General features: G+C 38.9%; 1 protein-coding gene across 1 annotated transcript; it reads right to left on the bottom strand.

Moving 5' to 3' along the window:
* Positions 1-16461: 16461 nt before the first annotated feature.
* pcdh20 (protocadherin 20) lies at positions 16462-21610 on the bottom strand. The gene is made up of 2 exons (XM_008309927.3): positions 21221-21610; positions 16462-20808 (listed from the first exon to the last, which is right to left on the bottom strand). Exons 1-2 carry the CDS (start codon positions 21272-21274, stop codon positions 18187-18189), a joined length of 2676 nt encoding a protein of 891 aa, XP_008308149.2. The 5' UTR covers positions 21275-21610; the 3' UTR covers positions 16462-18186.
* Positions 21611-26328: the final 4718 nt, after the last annotated feature.

Raw genomic sequence — 26328 nt, 5'->3', positions numbered from 1 at the left:
CTTAAGGTTCGTAAGGGCGTATAGGATGCTATACTACAGGTTATTCCGTTGCTTCTTTGCATTGGTAACGTTCTGAAACATTCTGACCGGTCATCAAAGAGCTATTGGTAACGTTCTGAAACATTCTGACCTGTCATCAAAGAGCTGCACAAAAACAAAACAAAAAAAAAAACTCATTGACCTCTTTTTGGCCTGTATTTTTCCCTACTCTACCCTGATGCAAAATGCAAACGTCAACCTGTTTGGCTCATTCTGTTTACTGCATAAACTCTGACACAAAATAAGGGTTTATTGTTGTACAACTCTCACACAGTAAAGACAGGAACTTCTCATTCCTATGAGACACGAAAACAAAAGGTTTCAATGCAAAAATACACACATTTTTTTTTCTTTTGTTAATCTTATTTGCTGAGTATTTATTTTGGCCTGAAGGAGTAAAAGAATACCCACGGGAAAAACTCAGAACAACAGCTGATAGTAAAGTGTAGTAAATATCACTGGCAGACTTTTTTGTTTGTGTTTTTCGAGGTGTGAACTGTTTTGCGTGTTATTATAATTGTTAATTGTTATTATAAAAAGTTATTCTTTAAATGCACACAGCTGTCAGCTGTTGGAGGTTACCTTACACTGTGGAAAAAAAAAACAGTGCATATTCACTACCGTGTACAAGTTTTTATGTGTACTTCTTTCTGCAGAGAACCGGATGGCCTCTGTCAACGACAATCGTCTGAAGAAGCACAGACATTTCTTTTCTAATAAATCCTGGTCACAGACCGTGAATAGAGTCACTAATGGCCATGACTTTCTCTACAAGTTGGACAGGCGGCTGGGTCTGTTCTTTCTCCTCGGGGACAGCTTCTATGGATGGGCTTAAAAACTAAAGATCGTGTCACTGAGATTTGGACTTCACTTCGACTTGTGTTGATGACTTGTGACTCGATTTGACGAAAAGTGAAAGGCGTGAGACTTGATATGGGCTTGGACGTTAAAAAGACTCAGGACTTGACCCGAGTTAAGACATGATGAATGACTTGATTCTTTTTTCAATTTGCAAGTCAAATATACATTAGGAGGGAATCCAGTAAATGTTTTCAAATTATGATAAAATAGTAATAAATTAGGAGCAAGAAATGCTCAAAAAACAACATGAAATATAAATGTGATTAAACAGAAATATATGTCCCTTTTTGAATAAATCAATTCATGATAGAACAGTTTAATGAATAATTATTGTTTTATACTAAATAATATATAGTATATGTTTGGTTTTAGAGGACATACTGTACGTAAATGTGGTTTTAAAAAGAGGAAATAAAAAAAATAAATGAATAATTATTGTTTTATACTAAATAATGGTTTTAGAGGACATATTGTACGTAAATGTGGTTTTAAAAATAGGAAATAAAAAAAATAAAGGAATAAACCTGTAAAACAAAATACATATAATGAAAAATAGTTAAATAAAAAGTAGGTGAATTAAAAATAAAAACCTACATTTGAACCACAGAGATGTCACTATGGTACATTGATACAAGGCAGTAATTTTTTTTTTATTCTTATAGTAAGCTTTTTGATTTAAATCAGGATTTTCCAAACTATTTTTCTAGGAACCCATATTTTAAAAGTTTCAAACCTTTGCGACCCAAGTCAATAGACAATATTCGTAAACTCCAGGGAAACATGATGCGAGACGACCCAAAAATAAAGAAATCTTGCGACCCACCTGAGGGTCGCGACTCAGTCTTTGGGAAACAACAATTTAAAAAACTTAAAAATGTTATTGCGGCATATCTTTTAAATTTGATTCCATGTATTTCAGAGATACATCAATAACTTGACTAAATTTGGCAACAACACTATTTCACAGTGACCTATACTGTTGCTTTTTTTCCAAAGCCTGCATTCACAGCTGTGGTGTGTTGAACAGACACCAGTATCCCTTCATCAGTTTGTTGCGTGTACACAGGCACATGATTGTTGTTTGCATGCGAATCAAAGAATACAAAGTCCAACCGCTGTCTACTTCAGTATGTAGTATCCACACCACTAGCATGCAAAATGTGTGTTCACTGTCTCATTTGTTTTGCAAAGTCTAGCACTTTCACGTACAGGAAAAACAACCAGAGCATGAGAAAAGACACGTTCATCTTTTTGCATATCATCAGCAAACCTGTTGCACCTCAGGCTCGATTTGATGGCTGAAGACAAAGAGCTCTTCACTAAAGCTTTACTAATGACTCCACTTACTTATGTTGTGCATTCTTTCACCTCTATGATCTGTGGTCTTCTGTCATGACTGATGGTAGCAGCATGCAGTAGGTTGTCAGCAGGATGTGCTGCTGGATATGACTTGTGCCAAAATAACCACAGGACCACGGTGAAGACTATTACAGGAAGTGATCCATAACTGTCTGGTCCATTGAGTCATGTTCGAATGTCAACTGGACGACAGCTGAAAATGTATTATGTGTGTATTTGAGCCACGTGCAAACAAGGAAAATGTGCAACCTGTTTGCACCAAACACATCCCGCCGTGAGAATGTCATTTAATTTACAAAAAAAAAAAAAAGTTCAAAATGTGATGATGGACTGATTGAGTTCTTTAAATGTATTTGTTTTTTTTGCTATGCCCACAGTGAACTGACCTGGTTCTTTCTTGATACCAATCTAAAACACATGCTCTGTGGGTTTGAGGTTTAGATTCTGCAGCAGTGAAATGTAGGAATCTGGGTCAGGGCTACACAACGTGTAACCCTGAATACACGATGTGCCAAACCATGAATAAGCCAAAAACACATGGCGGCCGCTGTTACAAGCAGATTCGCGTTGATAAGCCAAGACCTGCCAATCTGTCGGACCGTCAGACTGACAGGTGAATAACCTGAGGCGTAAAGCAGATCCATTCGGTAGTTAATTATTTAAAAGTATTGCTTTTGAACAGTTGCTGTCCTCTGTGTCCAAGGGCAAATATGGACACGATTGTGGGACATAAATTATATTATGTACTGATTTATCATCGCACTGGCCTATGAGAAACCTTTAGATCTGACAAAAAAAAAAAAAAAAAGAAAGTGTGTCTGAAGGTTTCACCACGTAGAGGAAACATGAAAGAGGGGTTTCCTACCACAGCCTTTTCCTACCAGATGTATGGTGTGTGAAAAATTAACACTGGAATGTTTTCAATTGCCAAGGATGACCCCTGACCCCTAACATCAGCGTGCTCCACTAAATGGCACAGGCACAAAAAGCCTTGAAAAATACTGCATAATCCAATCTTCATATATATATATATATATATATATATATATATATATATATATATACACACACATACACATATATAGATGGATCTTGACAGTGTGATTTCTTGACAGGAAATGACAAGGAATCCAAATTTGTGCACACATTTTGGCTTGAGACTGTGATCTTTTGATCAGCTGATAAGCAGCAAACAAGTTTTTGTTTTCAGTAAATTGCCAGCTCACATTGCTTCGTTTTGCGTTTCAAAGCTCTTAGAACCTTCTTAAGATCCAAAATGCAAATTCTTGCAATTTTTGGATCAGGAGTGTATAATTAGACTTTCTTTATACAGTATATATATATATATATATAGCATATTATATATACACATATGTATATAATTTCTTTTGGTTAGACCTGTTACCACTAACCAAATTAAAACTATATATATATAGCATATTATATATACATATGTATATAATTTTTTTGGTTAGACCTGTTACCACAAACCAAATTAAAACGTTTAATAAAAAAACAAATAAAAGAAATATCACAACACTGACCTGGCAGTGAACCCAAATCCAACTTCATTGGTTGGGACTAAATGTTTAAATGTATGTAACTCCTTGTAGTGCTTTATCCAACATTGTTAAACCATAAAAAGACATTCAGACTGATTTATCACCTTTGTCATTGCTCTGTTTTACACTCATTTCCGTCTTGCGGCTCTCTTTCTTCAAACTATGTGAAATCTAAACCAACGAGGAGGTAAAAGAAGATCAATTTTACAGTTCAGTGACGGTAACTTTCCTCATGGGTAAAAAAATGTTATATCTGTGAAGTGTAACATTAGGTAGGGATTTACATGACAAATAGTGAACATTGTTATATGTACTGTATATTTTGTAAGTAGACAAAACAGTTAACGCTAACCCGCAAGGTTCCATGCTTATGATCCAAATGGTCCCAAAAATCTAAATTTTGGCCTAACCTAGAAAAACATAAAAAAAACAACCCACTCTATTTTTTTTTTTATGAAGAGTCTAGGGAATGAACAGAGTCCATGCCGGCAGTGGGCGGGGTCTTTGAAGATTTGACCTCTTTAACAGATTGAGGGCAACGTCTTCAACAGATGGAAGACCTAATGATCTTCTTGGTGGTAGTCACCGATCTGTGCAGCATACCATTGTGTACCTGAAAGTCATAAAACCCCATTTACTGAAATCGTCGCGAGACGATGATTATCTAGTTCAAATGCTGAGAACAGACGTCCACCAAACTTGTGTTCCATCATTACGACCTGAACTCTAATGAGCACACTGTGTGCTCCTTGTCAGTGCTAATGGCTGTGTGCACCAGACCTTGACCTACACAGGTCATTCCTTATACTGTACATACTGCCATTACGGGGTGCCCAGCAGCTCTTGTGTTGCCCATAACACAGCTATAATGGTCAAATGTGGCCAGTTACTATGACAGAAGACAGTATGGGCTGATGTTGAACGATCACTCAGCAGGTGGGTATTGATCTTCAACAATACCACACACGAGGCTACGCTGCAAAACAAACATGGAATAAAGGGGACTTTCAGTCACATTTATGGAGCCTGTCCACTGGTAACTAATGGATGTACATGAGGAAGAGGTGGTGGGGGGAGGAGGAGGGTTTGAGGGGTCCACAGTGTTGAGGTGATTTTGTCTTGCCCTTGGCCTTTGAAACAAAATACTCCTCGGGATTAAACCTAAAGCCTTCAATGATCCCCAACTATCTTAGCTGCTGTTTTTTTCCGACTTTCTTAGCTGCTGTTTTTTTTTTCTTTTTCTTTTGAACAAAATGAATCTCGATGTATCCTGGTGCATGATGACGTTGTTAACCTTGTAAGAGGTCGAAGGGATAATTGGAGATCTTGGGCCCATTCTGCTTAGTGCTAAATCAGAATTAGTTAACGTATTAGAGGGACTTTCTGGTTTCACGAAGCAGGCTAGACCGTGACACTGACTTGGTTGCTATGGCCACATACACCGTGGAGCAAACCTGCTACGTAGCAGTTCTAAGGTCCTTAAGTCTGAGTTAAGGAGTCAGTCTATAACTATATGCAGGGTGTGGCCATTTGTTGAGGAGCCTGCAGACATGGCAACTCAGTTGCTTAGAAGAAATTCATGCCATGAGGTCAGAGGACGAGTGCCGGTCCGTAGGTCATTTGGTACCGGGCCGCAGTGGGACACAGTGATAAAATGTAGATGTTTTATTTTGAAAATGTTATGATCCTTCAACGATGGCGTGATACAAGCGGTCTGCAGTCACGTTGATACTAGCCGACCGGTACAAAAAAGGCTGGGGACCACTGGTTTAAACCACAACACAAGACGCTTTTAGATAAATGGACAAATCCCAAACTGGTCCAACCGAATCCACAAGAGTTAAAGAAAGTGTTGCTGACATATGGACTGACTGAAGCCATTATTGAAACACAGCTGACCATGGCATTTTTCAAATTCTGGCCCATTCCATAACGTGTCATCTAAAGGGGGTCCCGTTTCAAAGGAATAGATTTGAAGATCCAAGGGATTAGGTTTGGGTGATACATCACTGAATAATTATCCATTAAGTCTTTTCACTCACTTGTTGTTATGAAGCCCAAAACTACGGCCTCAGAAAAAAATACTGCCATCTGTTTCTTCCTGCGAAGGACATCTTCTCTCATATGGACTGTTTTACGGCCTCTTTATTGTCTCCCTTTGATCTCAACGCTAGAAAATCACATTTGTTTCGCCAACTTTTTCCTGTGTCCAATTCACCATGAAAACACACAGATGTGCATCAAAGACCAGTCCGTGTATTCGCTCACGAGGACGTAACTGCAGTAACTGTCGCTCAGCCTAAAGGTATTCTCAACGAAGATAGAGGTCAATGGTTCTGAAAAGTCAGAGCCAGCATTCTTCTCATTACACGGAGTCATGTTTTATGTTGAGTGTAATGAGCTAAGAAACGGCAACTTACCCAGGACATTTATTTGGTGAAACAGTACTAAGTGCCGGAAGGAGGATGAAGTTGTCCAACAGTTCTTAGATTTATTTATGCATGTCAAAAGTAAAAAAAAAGGATGAAGTTGTCCAACAGTTCTTAGATGTATTTATGCATGTCAAAAGTAAGATGTAAAAAAAAAGGCTCTTTATAAATTAAAATGTTATAATAATAATAATAATAATAAATTTAATGGGTGTCTTCACTTCTGGACATGACTGCGATGTGTTAGCGCAGTGGTTCATAACCTTCTATTGGCTTGTGAGCCCATCTTCACATCACAAATTTCTGGCGACACCAGAGAAACATTTTAGTAGCTGTGACTTGTGCAGTCACACGAGCGCAGCTGTCAATCCAGATGCTTAGATATTTTGTGAAAAAAATACAGCTGGTGTTTTTAATCATTTAAAAAAAAAATTTACAGTTCAACAAATATTTTTGTCTGTAATTTCTGTTACTCATCTAAAAATAACCAAGGCACAGCAACCCAAAATCAGACAAAAAATAAAATAAAATAACAGACGAGCAAAGACTAACAAAGTCGCAGAAGCAGGTATGTTCAGTCCCAGTGATTAAGTGCAATATTTACAAGAAATAGTGAATTGGTGAATCTCCAGTAACAATCACAAAAGAAAAGGTGCCGGCAGTGACCACTCAACAAGATTCTGAAGCTTCTAACAAGAGGGAAAACACAAGCAATACTAACAAAGCAAAGCACTCTGACAGACAGCACACCATGATTCACTCCATACCACGTGACAAGACACTCTAGTGCTGACTCCCTCTGGAGCAGGAGCTTATATATTGCCCTGTTGATTAGGAGGAACCGCCTTCAGGTGTGCAGCTCATCAGAGCAGGAATCAAGACAGCTGGGAAGGAAGAGCACAGACACACACACATAAAAATGACCACAAATGTCTTTCTTTTTAAATAACTAGATATGTCAGGCGACCCATTCTGAATTCCAGCTGACCAGTTTTAGTTTAAACACAGTTTTAGTTTAATGAATCCTTGTGAAAAAAAATGTCAAAATTAAAAGAGAATGTAGAATGTTAAAAAAAAAAACAACCTTTTGACTATTGCAGAAATAAAATGTAAAGATGTATTGTGCAGATATCATACATACAGTACACTAAAAGTAAAGTGGTCAGGTGTTGTCTGTGTTCAGTTGCAGTAACGCTGCCCCTATCTTGTTTGTTATGTAGCAGACAGCTACGACCCACCACCACCTCTGTGCTGTACCATTAAACAGCTTCAGAAACCTCAGCTTAAAACCTCACAGAGGACTACAACCCAAGAGCAACAACGACTCAGCCCTGGTCAAGAAAGCACACCAGCATCTGTACTTCACCTGGAGCTGCAGCTGTTGTGACAATGTCTGGAGATTATGGACATTTTTCCTGGTTTTACTCTTATCCTGTTAGCTAACGCGTACATCACACCCATGTTGGCACATTTGCCCTCTGACTGTTGGACGACTGTTTCCTCATTTTCGCAATTCTTATTTTCTTGTTTACATTATATATATATACAGTACAATCATCACCAGTGTAATCATAATAATAATTAACTATAAATAACAAGTCCATGTTTTTCCCCTGTTTTCATGCAAACACATACAAGTATATTAGATGTGTATTATTATTTATTCATATTTAATGAAATTTAATTTTTCAAAAAATATCTTGAACATGAAGCATATTTTTCTTTTTTAAAAAAAAATTATCAAGCGGGCCAGACTGAACTACTAAGTGGGCCGATTTTGGCCCCTGGGCCATATGTTTGACACCGCTGCTCTAGTGCTATTTATTCATTATTATCCCCAGGTCCTTGAATTACAACTTTGTTTGTTTCTAATTTGATGTTTTACATGTCAGGTCAAAAAATGAAATGGTTTAACGATTTTTCTAATTTAGCGGTTAGCTTATGTTTTGGTAACCAGGGCCGCCTCTAGCCAAACGAGGGTCCTAAGCAAGAATTTTGGCCGTTCTTCAGACTTGCTCATTTCTAATCATGTTTTATTGTTCACTCTCAAGACCTAAGAGGCAGAATGATTTTTTAAATTAAAATTAATATACCGTCTGAAGGTGTATTGAATGAGTCATTGAAAACCTAATGTAATCAAGCTAGTGCTGATGAAATTATTAACTACCTGAAATCCTTTAAATCCCATGATTAACCTGTGCTAAAGAGATTCACAATCCAGCTTTAAAGTCGCGATCAGAAGAGATGATAAGCACCATCAGGCTTTTATTCCCTAAGAGGCTTATATATCAGAGAGACTTTTTTTTCCAATTCTGTCTTTATGAATGGTTGTATGGCTGTTACAGTTCAATCTCTTTTTGAAGCAAAAGACAGGAAATACAACAGGTACGTCAAGTATCAATTCACAACGTCAACTTAAATTCAGTGACGCTAAAAACCCCAGAATGACCTCACATTATAATCTATTCACTATCATCAAAGAGAGTCCACAATGTGTTTTAAAAACTACCAAAAATCATCACATTATGTTGAATGTTTGATGGAGCTTCTAAAAATTGTAATGATGTTTTGAAGCCAATTTTAAAACTTCTACATAATGCACTATGGTAGAAAAAAAAATGCGTTGCCCCATTCACAGAAGCACAAGGATAATCTATTATTTTAGGCAACGTTGATCCTTAAATGCTAACTAGTGGTGTTTTTTTTTTTCTTTTTTTCACATTTTTGAAGTAATCTATTCATCATGTAAAGGATATGGTCGTTTAACACACACTAACCTAGAAACTGATACCCGCAACTTTCTCCAAAATTTACTAGGGCAGACGCACGTTTACTACAGGGTCGTATCCACTTTCACTGTTGTTGCACTTTTTTTTATTAACTTCAGGGAACAGGAACGGGTTTTCTTGCAGTTTACAAGCAAATTTACAAGCAAATGTATGCACGTTTTTGTTGCACCCCAGACTGGACCTCAACAACAGTGTGTGTGTGTGTTTTAAAAGTCTGAGAAAAAGTAAAAACTGAAAAGTTTTCAATAAATTATAAAGAAAGGTCAGGGCATACTGCTACTCCTGCATACTGCTGTCAGTCCTGTGATAAAACAAAAAACAAACAAAACAACCTGTAGATATAGCTAAGCATACAAACCCTTTCAGGTACACACAGTACTCCATGCACTACGAGTGACCATGGTGACGTCTCTCCTGAACTGCTGCCATATGGCAGATGGATACTACCTGAGGCCAACGGAGCTACATCTACAACCCTTATCTTTATCCCCACCTGCTCTTCTTTATCTCATTTTCCTTAATCACTCCCTATCCCTGTTCCTATCCCCTACCAGTCCTGCTAAAATGTCATTCTGAATATTTCTGTCCCTTTGTCCTGTTATAACCATGTCAGAAGCAAGACAAGCAGGAAGAGAAATGAAAAAAAAAAAACCATCCTGGCTTTCAGACTCTTCTGTCCGTCGTCACATCACCATGGTTTCCAAATTCTCTGTTTTCCACTTTCTGTTGGCAGGGTCGAATAAAAAGCACTGACAGTGGGGAATCACATCACGGCTGTACTCTAACTGTGTGAGAGCCTGATGTCAGCTGACCAAAAATTTTTCCTCAAAAATTCAACCAAGCATTTGACAGCCATTCAGAAGCGAATCATCCGTCCTTGCTGCCCCGGTGCACTGCCAGAGAAATGATGCCTGACTAAACTGACTCATCTGGGCAATAAATAAAGCCAACATTTTTTACAGTGTGTGTGGCTTGGATTAAAAAAGACTCAAGTCAACCTGATCAGTTCTCTGTTAGAACAGAAATTCATCAACTCACAGACGTACACCGGGGGGCCCCACTGACTTTATTCTTTGGTTCTTACCCCCATCAAAGTTTTCCCCTTCATCAATTCTACTGTATCAGATGGCTCGCAGGCTGAAATGTGATTTTTATTTCATTCTTTGACGCCCTGGTCTAAAATATCATAAAAAGTACAGCGTGCATAAACCCAACCAACAATTTTATGGAAATCAATTGATTTCACTGTTGAAGCTCCGCATGAATTGCCTCCAGTTAGGAAGTGAGGGCTGGCGGGAGGTGTGGGGGGGGGGGGGGGTGTAATGAAGACGGATTCATGCATGATGATTGGACAGCTTTTGTATTCACAGTGCAATTCTGTGTCGGTCTGCATGATGCAGAGTTTGCTGATGATGCCGAGGGACAAGCTGCAGCCTGTTCTGTGGCGTTGGCTTGGCGTTACGGCCTGTTCCCATTTGTACACTGCATTTACATTCATGCATTTAGCACACACTTTTATCCAAAGGGATTTACGAGAAGAGGATTTAAGTATGTGGTGGTTCCTCTGGGGCTCGAACCCTGGACCTTCTGCATGTAAGGCAGACACGTAAAGCAGGTTTGCTAACTACTACTCTATAGTCTGTGAATGGAAATTCTTTTCTTAATTTGTATAAATCAGGGGTGTCAAACATAAGGCTCGTGGGCCAAAACTGGCACATTTGATGCAAATTATATTCCATTAAATATGATTTCTTTTGATATGTACTTATTTGCATGACAAAAAAGGAGATAAACATAAACTTATTGTTATTTATAGGTAATAATGTTATAATTAAACAGTTCCGGCCCACTTGACTTCTAATCAGGCGGGTATGCGGCCTCTTCTTAGTTTCAGCAGTTGTTTGTCCATTTTCATCACTACAGGTAAATGTATTTATAAATAAGTAGGGCAAAAATAACCTATAACTGCCACTGCACCCAACTTCCTCATGTGTTGTGGGGGCAGAACGTAACCCCTTACCTACATGTATAAAACATGCTGATCCTCTTCAATTACAATGTCCCGGATCAGTGATCGACGGCAATCACAGCTGGAAGATCAGAAAGATGATAACACTTATACATCAGAACACTACCACAGGTGTTTGTTTTTTTTTTTACCCCCATATTACCTTATTAGGTAAAGAGACACAGGACTTGGCTCTCCTTGGCAGTAAGTATGTGGTCCTGAAATGCCTGAGTGGATGATTTTAACGAGCCACTCTCTTCTAACTCGGTCCTAGAAGCAGTCAGTGACTCTGAGTCTGACCATACAGGGCATCTGTTCACGACGACACTTGAACTTCTGGGACCGTTCATTACCGTTCAACAGCTGTTCTTATACTTCGGCTGAGGAAAACCATTTCTGTTTTACTTCTTTGTTCACTCACTTTAATTACGCTGATATAAATACCACGACTCCATGTTTTTAGCGCTGTAGCTTACTAGTTCATATGTATAAAACCTTCGTTTGGCTTGGCTGTAAGTTATGCTTCATGCAGACATGAAAAACACGTGCTGCTTTCCTAACGTGATTGGGCATGTAGTGGCTGTCCTGAGTGAAAACAAGGCCTTTGCCTAAAGCGCATATTAAATATTTATTACAGTTGCGTCATGTAAGGGTATACATTCTTGTCAGGTCAAGGGAACATTTCTGCGTGTCGAAGCATTCACTCACATGCAGTTCTATTTTCTTTAAACGCGGTGAGTATGTTTACTCACTATTATTGCGTTAACACATTCCGTAATTAACATGTTTTTTTTTTTTTTTATTTAATACCCTTGACTCTGATGGTAACTTGTTATTATTAGAGCAAACGTTAATGCCCCTTAGTTAATCTTAACGAATGGCTTTTAGTTTTAAAAAATAATTTATTGACATTAATGTTTAAGTTGTGATTATTACAAATTAATTTAAATCTTTCTGTGTAGAGAGACTTTTTTAACTGCTGTTAAAAAGAACCCCATTTCTTTTAAGTGTTGTAGCTGTACACAGTGGGACTGTATAGAGAGAAGAGGGGTTCTTCTGCAATGATTGCATTTTCTTCTTAATAACATTTGAAAAATATTTTTATCTTTGCCCAACACATATTATTATTATTGTCCTGTTCATTGAATAATAATAACAGTATTCCAAAACAAAAAGCCACAACCAATATGCACCTGTCATTTGTCGTTTGGTGGCTGGAAATACGTGCTTTAAAGCAGTGTTTCCCAAACGTTTTTTCTGGGGATCCATATTTTAACAGTCACAAACCTTTACAACCCAAGTCAATAGACATTATTTGTAAACTCCTGGCAAGCGTGATGCAAGACAACCCCAAAAAACCCCATCTGAGGGTCACTACCCAGCCTTTGGGAAACAATGCTTTAAAGACTTATCATTAAAATATCCTGATATAACAGGTCTATCCAGACACACAAGGATCTACTGTATTCCATTTCACAAAAGTCTAATTGCTACCTTCACATCGAGTAAGAAATTAGTCAAATACCAAAAGGCAAGTACCTGGTAGTCCCAGTTAATGTAAATGTGTGAAAAACTCTCTTCTGGCATGTCAAGGTTCAAAATCATCTCACTGAAGACACTGTAATGATTGAAGAATGTAAGAATTGACACATTTGGCAGGAGACATGTTTGTGTTTGTATGCATTTCACAAAAGTAACTTCATTCATCAGATAATTTACGTTGAATGCAGTTTCAGGAGAGAGTCTTCAGGTGCAGAAAGTTCATTTACAAAGTCTAAAATCACAAAACTCACTGGGTAGCAAAAAGAAAAACAACATGGAAACCAACACAAACACAAACACAGGGAGAGAGGTATATATACCCAGGTCACCAGGTGACACCAGTGAGACTAATGACAGAGACACAGGTGAGTGTGATCACACTGATTACACAGCAGACAGCAGCGGGGAAGGGAGACAGTCAGACCTCACAAATTCAATCCAGTTTTGAACTTGTGCACTTAAAACTATTCATTAAACGTTGATGAAAACAACCAAGAAAATCTATTCTGACCATTCAAATGTACCACATGTAACTATGTCAACTCAAAATCCGCACAATCACAATCACATTTGTGCTAAACCACATGACCAAAAAATGTCCTGCCCAGATGATGTGTCAAGAATAAGGTACCAGAACCCCCCAGCCAGGGCCACTACAAAAGAAATCAGGCAGCCCAGTGAAACAGAGCCTTTTAATGGAGCTCTTGTGGATCAGCTGGGCATTCTATGTTTTTTATTTTATTATTTTTTATTTTAATTAATCACAACAAACTCAAAACATGTGATTGGATTCTGTTTTGTTGTACATAGTTGCAAATGAAATATTCTTCAGGTGGAACCCCAGGGTTCACCCCCTGGGCAAGATCGAATCCCGGGTAAGGCAGTTGGCTGGTACGGCGCAGTGTGATTTGGGTGGCGGTCGTGGAGACTGCTGCCCCCGTGGCCCACGGATAAGCAGACAAAAATGGATGGATGGAGATTCTTTGGATTAAAGTGCTCTTTCGGGGGAGAAAATGGTACTGATATGGTAAACACGGTGCATGTGTGCAGTCTATGTGCGAATAGCTATCCTTGTGGGGACATTGTTCTGTAAATTGTTTTGTTGTGGACCCCATTTTTAAGATGTCGTTATATAAGATGTAGCAGTATGCAGCAGTAGTTAGTAATGCGTTATGTCCATGTGAAGACCTCAAAACTCATGAAAAACCTATGTGTGTGTCTGTGTGTGTGCTGGATGGTGGAGATGTAGCGGTGTGTGGAGGGTCGTATTTGATGTCATAATGGGAAATGTAGCCTCACCTATTCATGAGATCTGTGTAACCCGACCTGAGCCTCTCATTGTGTCTTTATTTATTTGATTTCAAGGCCTGGACGCTACAATAAAGCCATGGTGGAAATGAGATCAGGCTGTGGGTGATTGTAATTACTTGCTGTCTGCACTATTAAGAATTTAATGGAATTGCAGATAGACTTCCCCACCTTCATGCAGAGGCAGCGAGGGAGAGGATGGGGGCTGGGGGGCTTGTTGGAGCTCAGCCACTCTTCTTTAGTTGCTCATGGTTAGGAACAAGGACGTCTCGGACTTTCTAAACACGTGTTTGAATGCCTCACTGTGTGTGGGCCGTCTCTTTCTTCCTGACTACTCTGTTGCTTCAAAAAGATAGAGAAAGATTCAGGGTCTCAGACCAGGAATACTCCAAAGAAGTGACAGATATTTGAGTCACATATCTGCCAATTCGACCTTCTGTTTCCTTCCTGCCTGAACGATTGACTGACTGTCAGCAGGATTACTGAGGTGATCAGTCATGTAGAAAAGCTGTGGAGTAGTTTGTGGGGCCGGGCTGACTCCCCCCTCCCTCCCTGCTGTTAAGTACAGCCACAGTAAGTAGGAAAAAAAAAACAGTACAGGATTGAATGTATTTACGAGACAGTTATAACACCGTTCAAGGTTAAAAACAATTCAGGCTGAAGTTAAAGGTCCTTCAAGCGATCGTATTGGATGACATGATATAAAGATGAAATATTGACCCGCTGTCTCTACAATGTATTAAAAAACTACACAGGTTTTATTTACCTGGTGATTTTTACACAGCTTTTCCAACATCTCACCTTTATTTAGAACATGTGAAACTTAAATCTAAATCTAAAACCCAAAGCTAGGTTTAAAGATTTATCTGGAAATAATCTCTATATTATTATATTATAATATAGTTGAAATGAAATGAAACATATTAGCTTTACTTTGCAGGTTTGAGCTGTTACTCATGACAGCAGTACTGTGAAAACCAAAGAGCTTGGTTTAATTTGAGACGGGGAGAAAAGTTTTCCGTGCATTTTTTGGCTTTTTAGGAACAAGTATGCCACCTATAACTACGTGACCTGGAATTAAAACACAATGGGTCTTGAGCCTTTTATGAGTGTGTTGTGCTGTTCCATTTTCCATCGTGTGGAGGAACACTGGTGGATTAAAACAGAGTTAGAGTAGTCAAAAAGAAAGATGACAGTGAAATTAAATCTACCCCCGTGTTTTTGCAATTAATCATCCGCTGTAACTGTGAGCATGGTGTGAAAAAGTCAAGTGTAAAAATGCGAGGGAAACAGATTATTTTCTGTATTACTTGGCTGCCAGCAGCTAATGCCTGAGAAACTGACCCTCGTGTGGGTTGACATGGAGAGAACCAACAGGATATTGACTCAGTACTAATTCATCCAAGTGATAAATTACTGAATGTGTTTGCTCGACTCGGTTGCGAACTTCTGTTCACAGCTGCCCTTTCTGACTAAACCCTATTATATATATATATATACTGTATTTTCCCAGCTATAAGTACACCTTTTTTGCAACTTATACTCAGGTGCAACTTTATTAAATTATTATCAAAATATGATTTGCCACTACAGGTCACTCTAGGCTTGTGTACCAGTATCTGCTACTCCAGTACCACTGAAATTACACATGTTATTTATTTTCACACTGACTGCAGCTAGAGGGCACTCTAGCTGGCTGGTTTGACTTATACTGGGGAGCCTTATTTATGTTTTTTTCTTCTTCATCATGCATTTTTTTGGCTACTTTTTTTTGCGACTTATAGTCTGGTGAATAAAATGTATATATATATATATTTACATGCAGCTAGAAGCAATGGCAGTTCTAACGGGTTAAACCATTTTATGTGCCTTTTCATTTCAGGCAACTGAATCTAAGTGGCCTTTTGAACCTCTGGAGGTATGCCACGGTGACACAAGGCAGATAGAATGTGACACGTTTAGTCAAATGCTGTTATTACAATACTCCACTGTGCTTTTACCTTTCTTTTGCTTGTACTGCACATAAGTGATTATGCCTTTTCCCTCCAGCCTAGTTGTGTTAGGTCTGGAGGGTCGTGATTGCTAAGCTTCACACCAAATTGTTTTTAGCTCCTCACGCGCTCTGTGTGACAAGCGTCAACCCTGGAATGCTGATTATAAGTGGAGAAGCTGCGTGTGAGTCTCAACAAAGGATTGTTTTCACGTTTCCTGTTTTGTAAGAGCCACAGACCCAACAGGTTCTTTTTTTTTAAATAAGGACTTAAGATCCAAACAAGGGAGTGTACATTCGCCTACAGATGTATTATTAGTCTTAAAGGCTTTTTGTCTGAGTGACTTTGACAAGAAGAAGGTCAACAAACAAATGCTTGGTGAGGTTTGTAGTCATGTGTTTTCATGTGGAGAATGTGACAATTTGATTGGTTTTATATTAAGTAATTCATCTTTATTTGGTAACCATAAAATAAAAATAAAAAATAGAATGTAATTAAATTTCTGAGTAAATCTAAGAATGACAATTATTATTGCCTTTAAACTTATATACATAGTACACATACAAAACTGTGTTATAAAAATAAATAATCTTTAATAGATATTTTCAATTATCTGACACAGACAGTACGTTGCGTGACACAGTGAAGGGCATTAGGTTTAAAAGTGTAGCGAACATAACAGGCATGAAGGCATGACACAAAGTACACGGTGAGTCATTAGAAAAAATCTGACATGGGGTTTATACTGTATCGACATCAAACTGATTTCAAACTCAAGGTGCTTGTACATTTATAACATTTTAAATCTCATTCAATTGCATATGATCATTTTTACATACAGTATGCAGGTATGTTGGACTGGCTATAAACCCACATAAAAAAAAAAAAAATCAGCAACTAAAACACAGGCATTCACTGCCTGTGTCTTAAGTCAGCCTTCAGTGTTTATAAAATTACATTTATTTTCTCCATACAAACTGCCTTGTAAATGAATGCGTGCCATATGCATATGAAAACTATGGACATGTGACCACTGAGTGTCGATGCATTGGGTCTTCGACTCGATTTTCATTTATGTCAGTACCTATGTCACTCACATATGCTAACACAGTGGCAACCTCATAATCTAGGACATATAAACACCTGAAGAGTCTGACTTACGCTTGGGAGCCATAATGAAGGGCAAGAAGTTCCTGTACCCAACTCCGTACATTGAAATGATGAACCAAGACTTTATTAATGAATCGTAAAACCGAGGACCCCCTGTATAACAGACCAGAGTCTTACTTTCTATTAGTAAAGCACCAGAAGATGACAAAGGGTCATCTGTGTACACATTTCTCTCACTTCACGACATTTGTAGGAAGTGAGACTGTCCCCCTGTCACGAAAAACATCACAATCAAGTTCTAAGAGAAATTGAACAATGAAGTGTATTATCTCCAACGGAAGCCTGGTGACATCACAGCAACATCGTTACAAGACTCCACTGTAAGTCTTTGCCCTTCCCTGCAGAAGTTTGTCTGAGTAGACTGTATAGAAATGAGGACGCTTTAATCTTGCCATCTAATTCATTTTCCCCTTTAACTAAGTTTCAATATCAACATTGTGCTCCATTAGGGCCAGCTATTCATTAGTTATAAGATATGCAATAATGTAAGATACGAAAATAATGTAGCCTTGGATACTTGCTTACTTTCAACAATTTGGATCTGTTTAACCCTCGTGTTGCCCTTTGAATGTAGGTGACCCGGTGGCTGATAACATGCCTTTTTATGTGTGTGTGTGTGCTCCTGTACCGCTCGGCTTGTGCCCACTTTTCCTCATACTCTGATTCTGGGACAAGATGCAAACCCAAGATGTACTGCATCCTAAATGTTGCAAATCGAAAATTAAATAAATAAAAGTAAAATGCTCTTGCGTTTTAGGTGCTAATTTATATATATATATAAATGTGTGTTAATTTCATACATTTACTTGGCCTTGCATTAAAAGGAGTCCAGGACTACAGTAATAAAGCTGTTATCACCTTGACATCAGTACGAATCAATCACTTTGGTTTCAGTGTCAATGTTCCATGGAGGTAATTGAGAGATGTTGATGAAGTGAAACAGAGGTGAGAACAGTGTGCCATTTGAACTACAGCGCCTCATGGCGTATTTGAAATCGCATACATTAATAATAAAATATTCAAATGTCTGTGACAAACAAATTCACATAAGAATTTCACTTCTTACAGTGAGTTGTGTAAACATTCTTGTAAACTGGATTTGTGCTGTGATGTGCAGGCAGACAGACATCAGAGGTTTGAGATCTGCCTGATTTTTCTATTCACCACCTGCATGGAGTCATTGTTCTGTTTTAAAGGGACTTCTACTTCGATCTGTTTCTTCTTGCGCTTCTTGAGCTTCTGACAGCTAATGTAAGACATCAGAGTCACGACCATTATGAATAATCCCAAGCAGGTCAGGGAGAGAACAATAACAACAGGCTGACAGGGGAACAGCTCGTACCTCTCAGGCCCCTCGGTCATCTGGCCAATGAACCAGGGTTTCTCCTCTATCTGTATGTCAGCGTCTCTGGTCAGCAAACTCTGGATGTAACTCTCATTGCTCACTGTTTCATTGACAAAGAAATTAACCATTACTGTGGAAAAGAGTGGCTCTGGCTGACCATGATCACTGACCTTAACCAGGAGGCTGCAGAGGCCTCTGTTATTCAGCCCCCTCTTTAATGTGATATTTCCAGTATTGGAGTCAATGTCAAATGATTCAGTCTCTCCACCTTTTCTCTTAATGATACTGTAGGCAATCACAGCATTCATGCCTGTGTCTTTATCCACGGCATACACCTCAGTGATGGATGTGCCGGGTAATGTGTTGGGTAGTACAAGCATGTAGGACTGATTGGATTGGGGGAAGAGGACAATGGGTGGGTTGTCATTAACATCTAACAACAACACAGTCACCATGGTAACGCAGGACAGTCGGGGTTCCCCACCATCTGAGGCCTCGATCCACAAATGGTATGTTCCTTGTTGCTCACGATCAAGGGGTGTCTTAGTCCTGAGTGCCCCTCGCCCAGTGTCTATCATAAAGATGTCACTGCCGTTCAGGATAGACAGCGCCACCCATCCGTTTTCTCCAGCATCCGCGTCCGTCACAGAGATGACTCCGATCTCACCATAACCTGGGAAGTTCTCCGGAACAAAGAAAGTGAAGTCCTTATCGATGAATCGTGGACTGTTATCGTTTTGGTCTTTCACCGTCACCACCACGGTCGCAATCGACTCCCTCCTAGGTGTTCCCTGGTCCACTGCTCTCACAAGAAACCGGTATGTCTCCTTCTCCTCACGGTCCAGAGATGTGGTTACATTCAGGACCCCTGTCACACGATCTATAGCAAAGATCCCAGGAGTGTCGCCTCCCAGGAGATAGATTACCTCCCCACGGCTTCCGCTGTCCGGGTCTGCGGCTTTGAGCTGGGTCAGGAAAGAATTCGGTGGGTTGTTTTCCTCTATGAGCAACTCCACTGAAGACTGCTGGAAAACTGGTGCGTTGTCGTTCTCATCTAATACCTGCACTTTCAGAAATGTCTTCATGACTAGCCCTCCAGTGTTCTCAGCAACCACAATAAGATCGTACTCCTCTATTACTTCATAGTCCAAAGGCGCGGTTGTTTCCAACAGGTATTCATATTTTAACTGCTGATAGGGGACAAGCCTGAAGGGACCCGTCCCTTCTAAGAGACAGTCTACCCTTTGGTTCGTTGCGATGTTCCTGACAGTAAAGAAAGCTATTGGTGTGAAAGCTGGCTCGGACTCTTTTATTGTTACCACTCCATCTTTTTCTGGTGCAATATACCTGGCTATGACTGCAGGGGGCCCACTGACAACTTTTATGACATGGACACTAACAGTGGCCAGAGCAGGAATACAGCCAGGTCCAAATGCAAGAACGGTGAGTTTATAAAATGTGGTCGAGGCAGAGTCTATTTTTCCTGCCAGCGTGATCACCCCTGTGGTTCGGTTCAAGTGGAACCAGCTCCTCGTCTCCTTTGTCACTCGTTCGCTGTAAGCATAGCTGATCTGAGCATTTGCACCCTGATCGGGATCAAAAGCGTGCAGACGAGTCAAATATGACCCTTTACTGCTATTTCCACGTACGCTGACATTAATGTGTGTTTCTGAAAATTGCGGACAATTATCGTTGACATCTGTGATGATAATTCTGAACGTAGCTGCCCCAAGTAAAGGAGGGGAACCGCCATCCTCTGCAATGATGTCTGTTATGTATTCATCCTGTCTCTCTCTGTCCAAGGCATCTGTCACTATAAGAAAGGGAGTGAGCTCGCCTCCTTCATTTTCTTCTACGTCTAGAGTGAACACTCCAAAATCATTAACCAGCCAGTAGGTCTGTACTCCATTAGGGCCCAGGTCGGGATCCACAGCAGAATGTTCCACTGCGTAGCGAGAATTGATGGGTGTATTTTCAGGAACAGATAAAGTGATCTCATCCACTGGGAACTTTGGCCTGTTGTCATTGACATCCTCAATGAAGATTTTAACTTTGATCAGCTGAAAGTACTGCTGAGGCAATAAAAATACATCCAGAGAGAGGAGACATCCATATCTCTCAGCGTTATCAGGACAGAGAGTCTCCCTGTCAATATCCGTGGCAGACGTATAAAGCTCCCCGGTCGTATTATTTAGGTTCACATACTGGTCACTGATACTCGTTTGTGGGAGACTGAATAAGAAGGGGGGCTTTACTGTAAAATCCAAATCCAAGTCCACTCCAATGGAGCCAATGAAGGTTCCTCTCGGTAATCCTTCCTTTATTTTATAGATGAGCTCTTTTGCTTGGCTGAAACTCGCAAAACAAAAAGGTGGGCTTATGTAAAGAAGGATGATGCATAATCCCTGGAAGAAAAAGAGAGGTAAAGATAACGCATGATTCATGAGAAGCAGAAAACACTGGCATTTACAAGCAAAACTAAAATTATGGCTAAAAGGCTGGTATTATATTTGATTTAATGTAATGATTTAGCCAATTGGAGAGTTAATTTTTTTTTATTTTTTAACCCCTCCTTAAGTTCAAAGGATATCTAACCTACATCCATAACAGACCAAATCTGAGGGCAGTACAGAGAAATAAATGATACAGTCTCTTACTGTGAGATATTAATTCACTGTGCAAAACAAATTTACAAGTCAATTTTACAAGGAATCTAAACACCAGAGAGAAGGCCTACTAGTTTCCGTCGGCCAACACTGTGATATTCTAACCCTTGAAAACTGAATTCGTTGGCAGAGTAAATTGTCACCAACTTACCCATGTTCCTCCTCTTCTGCTGGAGCTGTGATGTCTGCTGTTTAACATGATCATGTCCAGCTCTGCTCATTAACTGCAGTCAGAGTGACAGCTTAGGAAAGTCATGCATTTTGAGTGTAGTGCAGTTCAGACCTCTGCTGAGCACAGCCGCGTCTGCTGTCTGACTTAAACCAGTCATTCATCCCACTGCTGGCTCTCACAGGTCACTCCCACCGTATGCAAATAAGTCCCTGGTACTAACCAATGAGAGCCCTCTGGGAACGTTTCTCCAAAACACAGATTCATCTCATGGCAGGTGAACAAAACGTGTGGACTTAAAACACTCTTGTGCTTTTTTTACACGCCCGTGTTGTCACAGAGCGGCAGCAGCATTCCTTGAATTCCTGACGTAAAAAGTGGCACGGTAGATTCATTATGTAAGACTCGATCAAATAGACAGAATTGTAATATAAATTAAAGTGATATGTTTAAGACAGAGATGTAATTCTCTGTGTCAAAATTTTCACCACGGTGGCCACATCAGTAATAAAGTTCCCCTGTTGACTGTATAGATATAAATACTCCATATACCGTATTAATAAATGTTTCTGCAATTGATTGTTGATTGATATAAGTTAAAAACATTGTTCATTGCTTTGTGTAATAAAAAACAAAACAAAAACATTTTAATTCATTAGGTTAAAAAAACTCAACCTTGAGTTTGACACTTTGGTCGGGTTACATCAGAAAGGGCACACAGTGTAAAAGCCCTTCACTGTGCAGTAGTGATGGGAGTATCGATTCCATGGGATCAATAAATCAATACTCACATGAGTATCAAAATATCGATTCAGATTACTTTTCGTAAAGTATTACTACTAATTCATAAATGAAAGAACACGTGTCACTTCCACATCTTTTAGGCTAACTTACTACATACAGGCTTTTGTGCTGCAAAAGTCATGTAAAGTTGAACTGATCCATTTATGTCACATGACCACTGACCAGAACAGAGCAGTGTTCAAGTTCACTAGACATCTTCCATTTAATGGTAAAAAATTAAACTATTTAGGTTACATTGTGTAAATAGTAAAAATACATAACCCATACAACAATTAAGGTTGTTGAATGGACAGTATTTGTATTATTGGGATAAAAAAAATTAAAAGAAAAGAAAAAGAAATCGGTGAAATGAGTTAAATCTTTTTGTATTTCACGTCACTATAGTGTGGACTACTAATCTGAAAGTGATTCTTCTATTTCCATTTAAGTTATATTCACTTGCATACGTAATCTATCTTCGTATTTGTAGTTAAGTGTTCAAGAAAAAGTAGAAGCAGCTTATCTATCTTCGTATTTGTAGTTAAGTGTCCAAGAAAAAGAATTCCACAAAGTAGAAGCAGCTATCTTTAATTTTTAATTTTGTACAAAATAAGGTGACCTGGCCTCTGAGTGGCCAGATTCTATTAAGTATGAAGTATGACAGCATTTTTAATTTTGTACAAAATAAGGTGATCTGGCCTCTGAGTGGCCAGATTGTATTAAGTATGACAGTATCCTATCACATTTAAAAACTACAGTAGCTGCCTAGAAACTGAGAGTAGACTTTGTATGTAAACAACTGGGCCTAAAATGAACTTTCCCTGTTCCACAGAGCAGCAACTCCCAGTAGTCTATAATCAACCTTCTAATCCCCATGTGTTCTAAATGCTTTGCCATCTGTTTGTGGTGATTGGGAGCACATGGAGGAAAATGAGTGATTGAAGTTCTCAGGGGAAGTGTTGAGTGAGACGGTCACACACAATCTATTAGGACTCTGCTGTCACGTCTCGTCACAGCGCTGCGTTCTGCTCGCTTCTGCATACCCTTTGTATTCTTTCGGGATGAAAAGAACAAACATTTTATATTGCTTGTATAGGAAACCACATTCAGGCGCATGATAACACATGGTCAATTTTAAATTATAATATGCTTGTTTATTTTTTAAAAAAACAGACATGGGTAATAAATAATAGGTGTCTGTATTTGGTGTAAAAACAATTCTAATGGGAGACTAATCAGTCAGACATGCCTTTAGGTGCAGCAATTCTGAGGTTTGAGTGAAACCTCTGACCTCTGTAGAGAACAACAATCACCATTGGTTTGATGCTTTTTATCAGTGGTTCATAATATAAGGAATTAGTTCATGTGATTTATCACAGGTTGTTTAAGTACGTAGAACAGCGTTTGCACTCAAACATAGGGCTTCAACAGGGGGTCACCGACCCCTAGAGGTCACACAAAGACACCATTTGGGGGGTGGAGTAGGGGGATCTAAGGGGATGAAACTGGCTAGTTTAAATGATTATCATGTTATTAACAGATGTTGGTATTGGTATCTGTTCACAGGGTATATCTATATAGAGGCATGGCCCTCATTATGGTTTTCCATGTTTGAAATAAAACAAGACTGTATGAAGCTGTGCTATTTTTGGAATAGCTTAGCAGTGATTGCGGAATTTTGTGCTGAAGTTTGTACTATTTAGTTTGTACTTACTCAGTTTATTTATTCTTCTGTAGTTAAATTAAATTAACGTGGGTCACTTACGTCAGCTGATACACTGACTTACAGTGACTGTTGTCTCAACTGTCATTGACTGGTCATGAAGACAATCATGATTGTAAATCAGTGAATCGTGATATTCAAATTAACTTTTGAATACTGTCATTAGATTCTTTACAGCAAAGTAAGCACCCCGAGGTCAGACAAGGCCAGGAGACTTATTACTGTAGCCTTAATTACACTTTAATTTTTTTTCAAACTCTCCGTTGGTGTAAGATGGCGTCGGTTAATCTTACGACAGATTTTCTACCATATGTCACTGTAACCCTGGTCATTTCTTTTAATCAAAGAGCAGTTAAGCTTTGCTGATATCCAACAGAAACCTCTGTGACTGTAAGAGGAGATGAGTATTACCTCATGTAAAGTAAAAGAGTAAAGACAGGGCAAACTGTCAAACAATAGACCCTTTTTTATTATTAGAGTTTTGAATTTTTGTATGCAAAGTTTTTAGTAGTTCAAGAACACAGGCATGGACACGAGGCCCACAGTTTGGATGTTATTCAGGGAAGGTAATGAAAAAAGTAACCTTGAATGAAACCACGAGAGATGAATTTCACCACATTTGAGCAACACTGCTAATTTTTAATGCCCACGCTCCCCTTGGTAAGTTGGTATTCAATGCCGTTGCAACCCAGGATATTTGTCTGAAGAGGCATCACTTTCAGCTGCAACCTTCTTTAAAGGTCACCACAGATGATTATCCACTTGTGTCATTTAGCACAGGATTTAAACTGGATGCCCTTTCTGACGCAAACCCATCCATTTATCCAAGCCTGGGCCAGGCTCTAGGTGTCTGGGGTATAATGAGAAACTTGGGGTTAAGCTTCCTGTCCCCAGGACACAGTGCTACTAGATTAGAACCCTGACCTTCTGAGTGGAAGACTGGCTGAACTCCTGACTGATATCAATAACTTTGTTCAAAAACACCCAAGGTCAGAAGGTCAGGGTTCTACGTCTATGTCCATTTTAGTTTTAGTTATTGTTTGAGGTACATAATACATACATAATATACATTTAATATTTGCAGGGAGATTAGGGAAAAAGACGATGTTTAAAGCAAGGCTTTTTAAGCTTTTTGATTTTAAGGGTATTTTTCATAGTACAAAGTGGCTTTAACTATGAAATATTAACACTATAGCAGGGGTGTCACAATCATTTTGGTTCAAGGGACGCATACAACCTAATTAGATGTCAAGTGGGTAGGACCAGTACAATCAAAACATAATTAACTTTAAATAACAAGACTATATTTTTCTATATTGTTTTCATGCACCGAAGTAAAGGTTTATTAGATATGTATTCATATTTCATAAAATAAAATTTTAGACAGATATTTATTATTATGTATTCATATTTCATAACATATATTTTTAGAAGGTTTAATTAACTTTACTCATGCTTTGATTCATATTCAATAATAAAACTAAATTCACTTGCAGTTTAAAAAAAAACATATTTGATGAAATAAGTATTAGACACAATAATTTGGTCTTTTGGGCATTCATCCTGCTGCACACCAAACACAGCATCAATGACACAGGACGCTCATGAATCATTCCCGGTCTCTTCTGGGCTCAGGCTCTTTGTCCTGACCTGCCCCTGGTCCAGCTCCCTGTGGACCTATCAGTGTAATTGTGTAAATGCTTCAAAACATTAGGGAGGGCTGAACTATTAGCACAATCCAAACATCTTGATGTCTAATAAATTGTATGTGACTTTGGCAGAGCATAAATGAACATAATGAAGCTGTTCCGTGTAATCAGTCAACAATCCAGATGGGCTGGATGTTTCAGTTGTACTTGAGCAGAATTATGCAAATCAGCTTCATTATTAGTTATCATAACAGGTCCTTTGAGTTAATCAATGGACACCAGTCAATAACCACTTTTTAAATACAATATCAATTTTCTATATTTATCAAAATTAAGATTTTACCAAAGGCGTACGATATCAATGATACTGTTCAGTATCTCCCACCACCACAAAGGAGTAGTACACAGATATACTGCAATACTAAGATACTGAACAGATTTGGTATCACCCACATTCCTACATTAGGCTTTTTTTTTTTTTTTCAGGAGCTTTGGGACAGATGGTTCTTACTCTCTCACTGCCCCCTACTGGTTTAATTAATACAACAAGTCACTTGCAAATATAAAGGAAAGACACAGTATAGAAGTAACGCACTCTTAGCATATGTTTTAACACTTCATTAAGCCGTGCTGATACTTTCTATCTGTAATTCTAATATGGTTCTACAATGTGGACAGTCAGATGTGAGGCTGAAAACTCAGAAGAGTACGTACTCCTGATAAGTAGATGATTTGTCATTTCTACTGTAGAGACCCAATTTTCTCCTGGACAAAAAGCGTACAGAGGGGAAATTGCTCAACAATTTCCCAGTAGCCTGACATTGTGAAACCAATTTTGGTCCAAAATGGATTTGTCTTAACATAATATTATATCAGACAATTTTACTACCATTCCCAGCCTTTATTTATTTATTTATTTTCCCAGTCTCTTACAC

This window comes from Cynoglossus semilaevis, chromosome 5 (genome assembly GCF_000523025.1).
Source record: "Cynoglossus semilaevis isolate Cse_v1.0 chromosome 5, Cse_v1.0, whole genome shotgun sequence".
Lineage (NCBI taxonomy): Eukaryota > Metazoa > Chordata > Actinopteri > Pleuronectiformes > Cynoglossidae > Cynoglossus > Cynoglossus semilaevis.
The sequence above is the reverse complement of the archived record's forward strand: the minus strand, read 5'-3'. Positions and strand labels throughout refer to the sequence as shown.

Bases quoted from the DNA above. Each gene is read 5' to 3' on its own strand.
- pcdh20 (XM_008309927.3), bottom strand. From the start codon at position 21,274: ATGATCATGTTAAACAGCAGACATCACAGCTCCAGCAGAAGAGGAGGA. The intron at 20,809-21,220 runs GTAAGTTGGTGA...TTTTTCTTCCAG, and splicing joins GCAGAAGAGGAGGAACATGG to GGATTATGCATCATCCTTCT.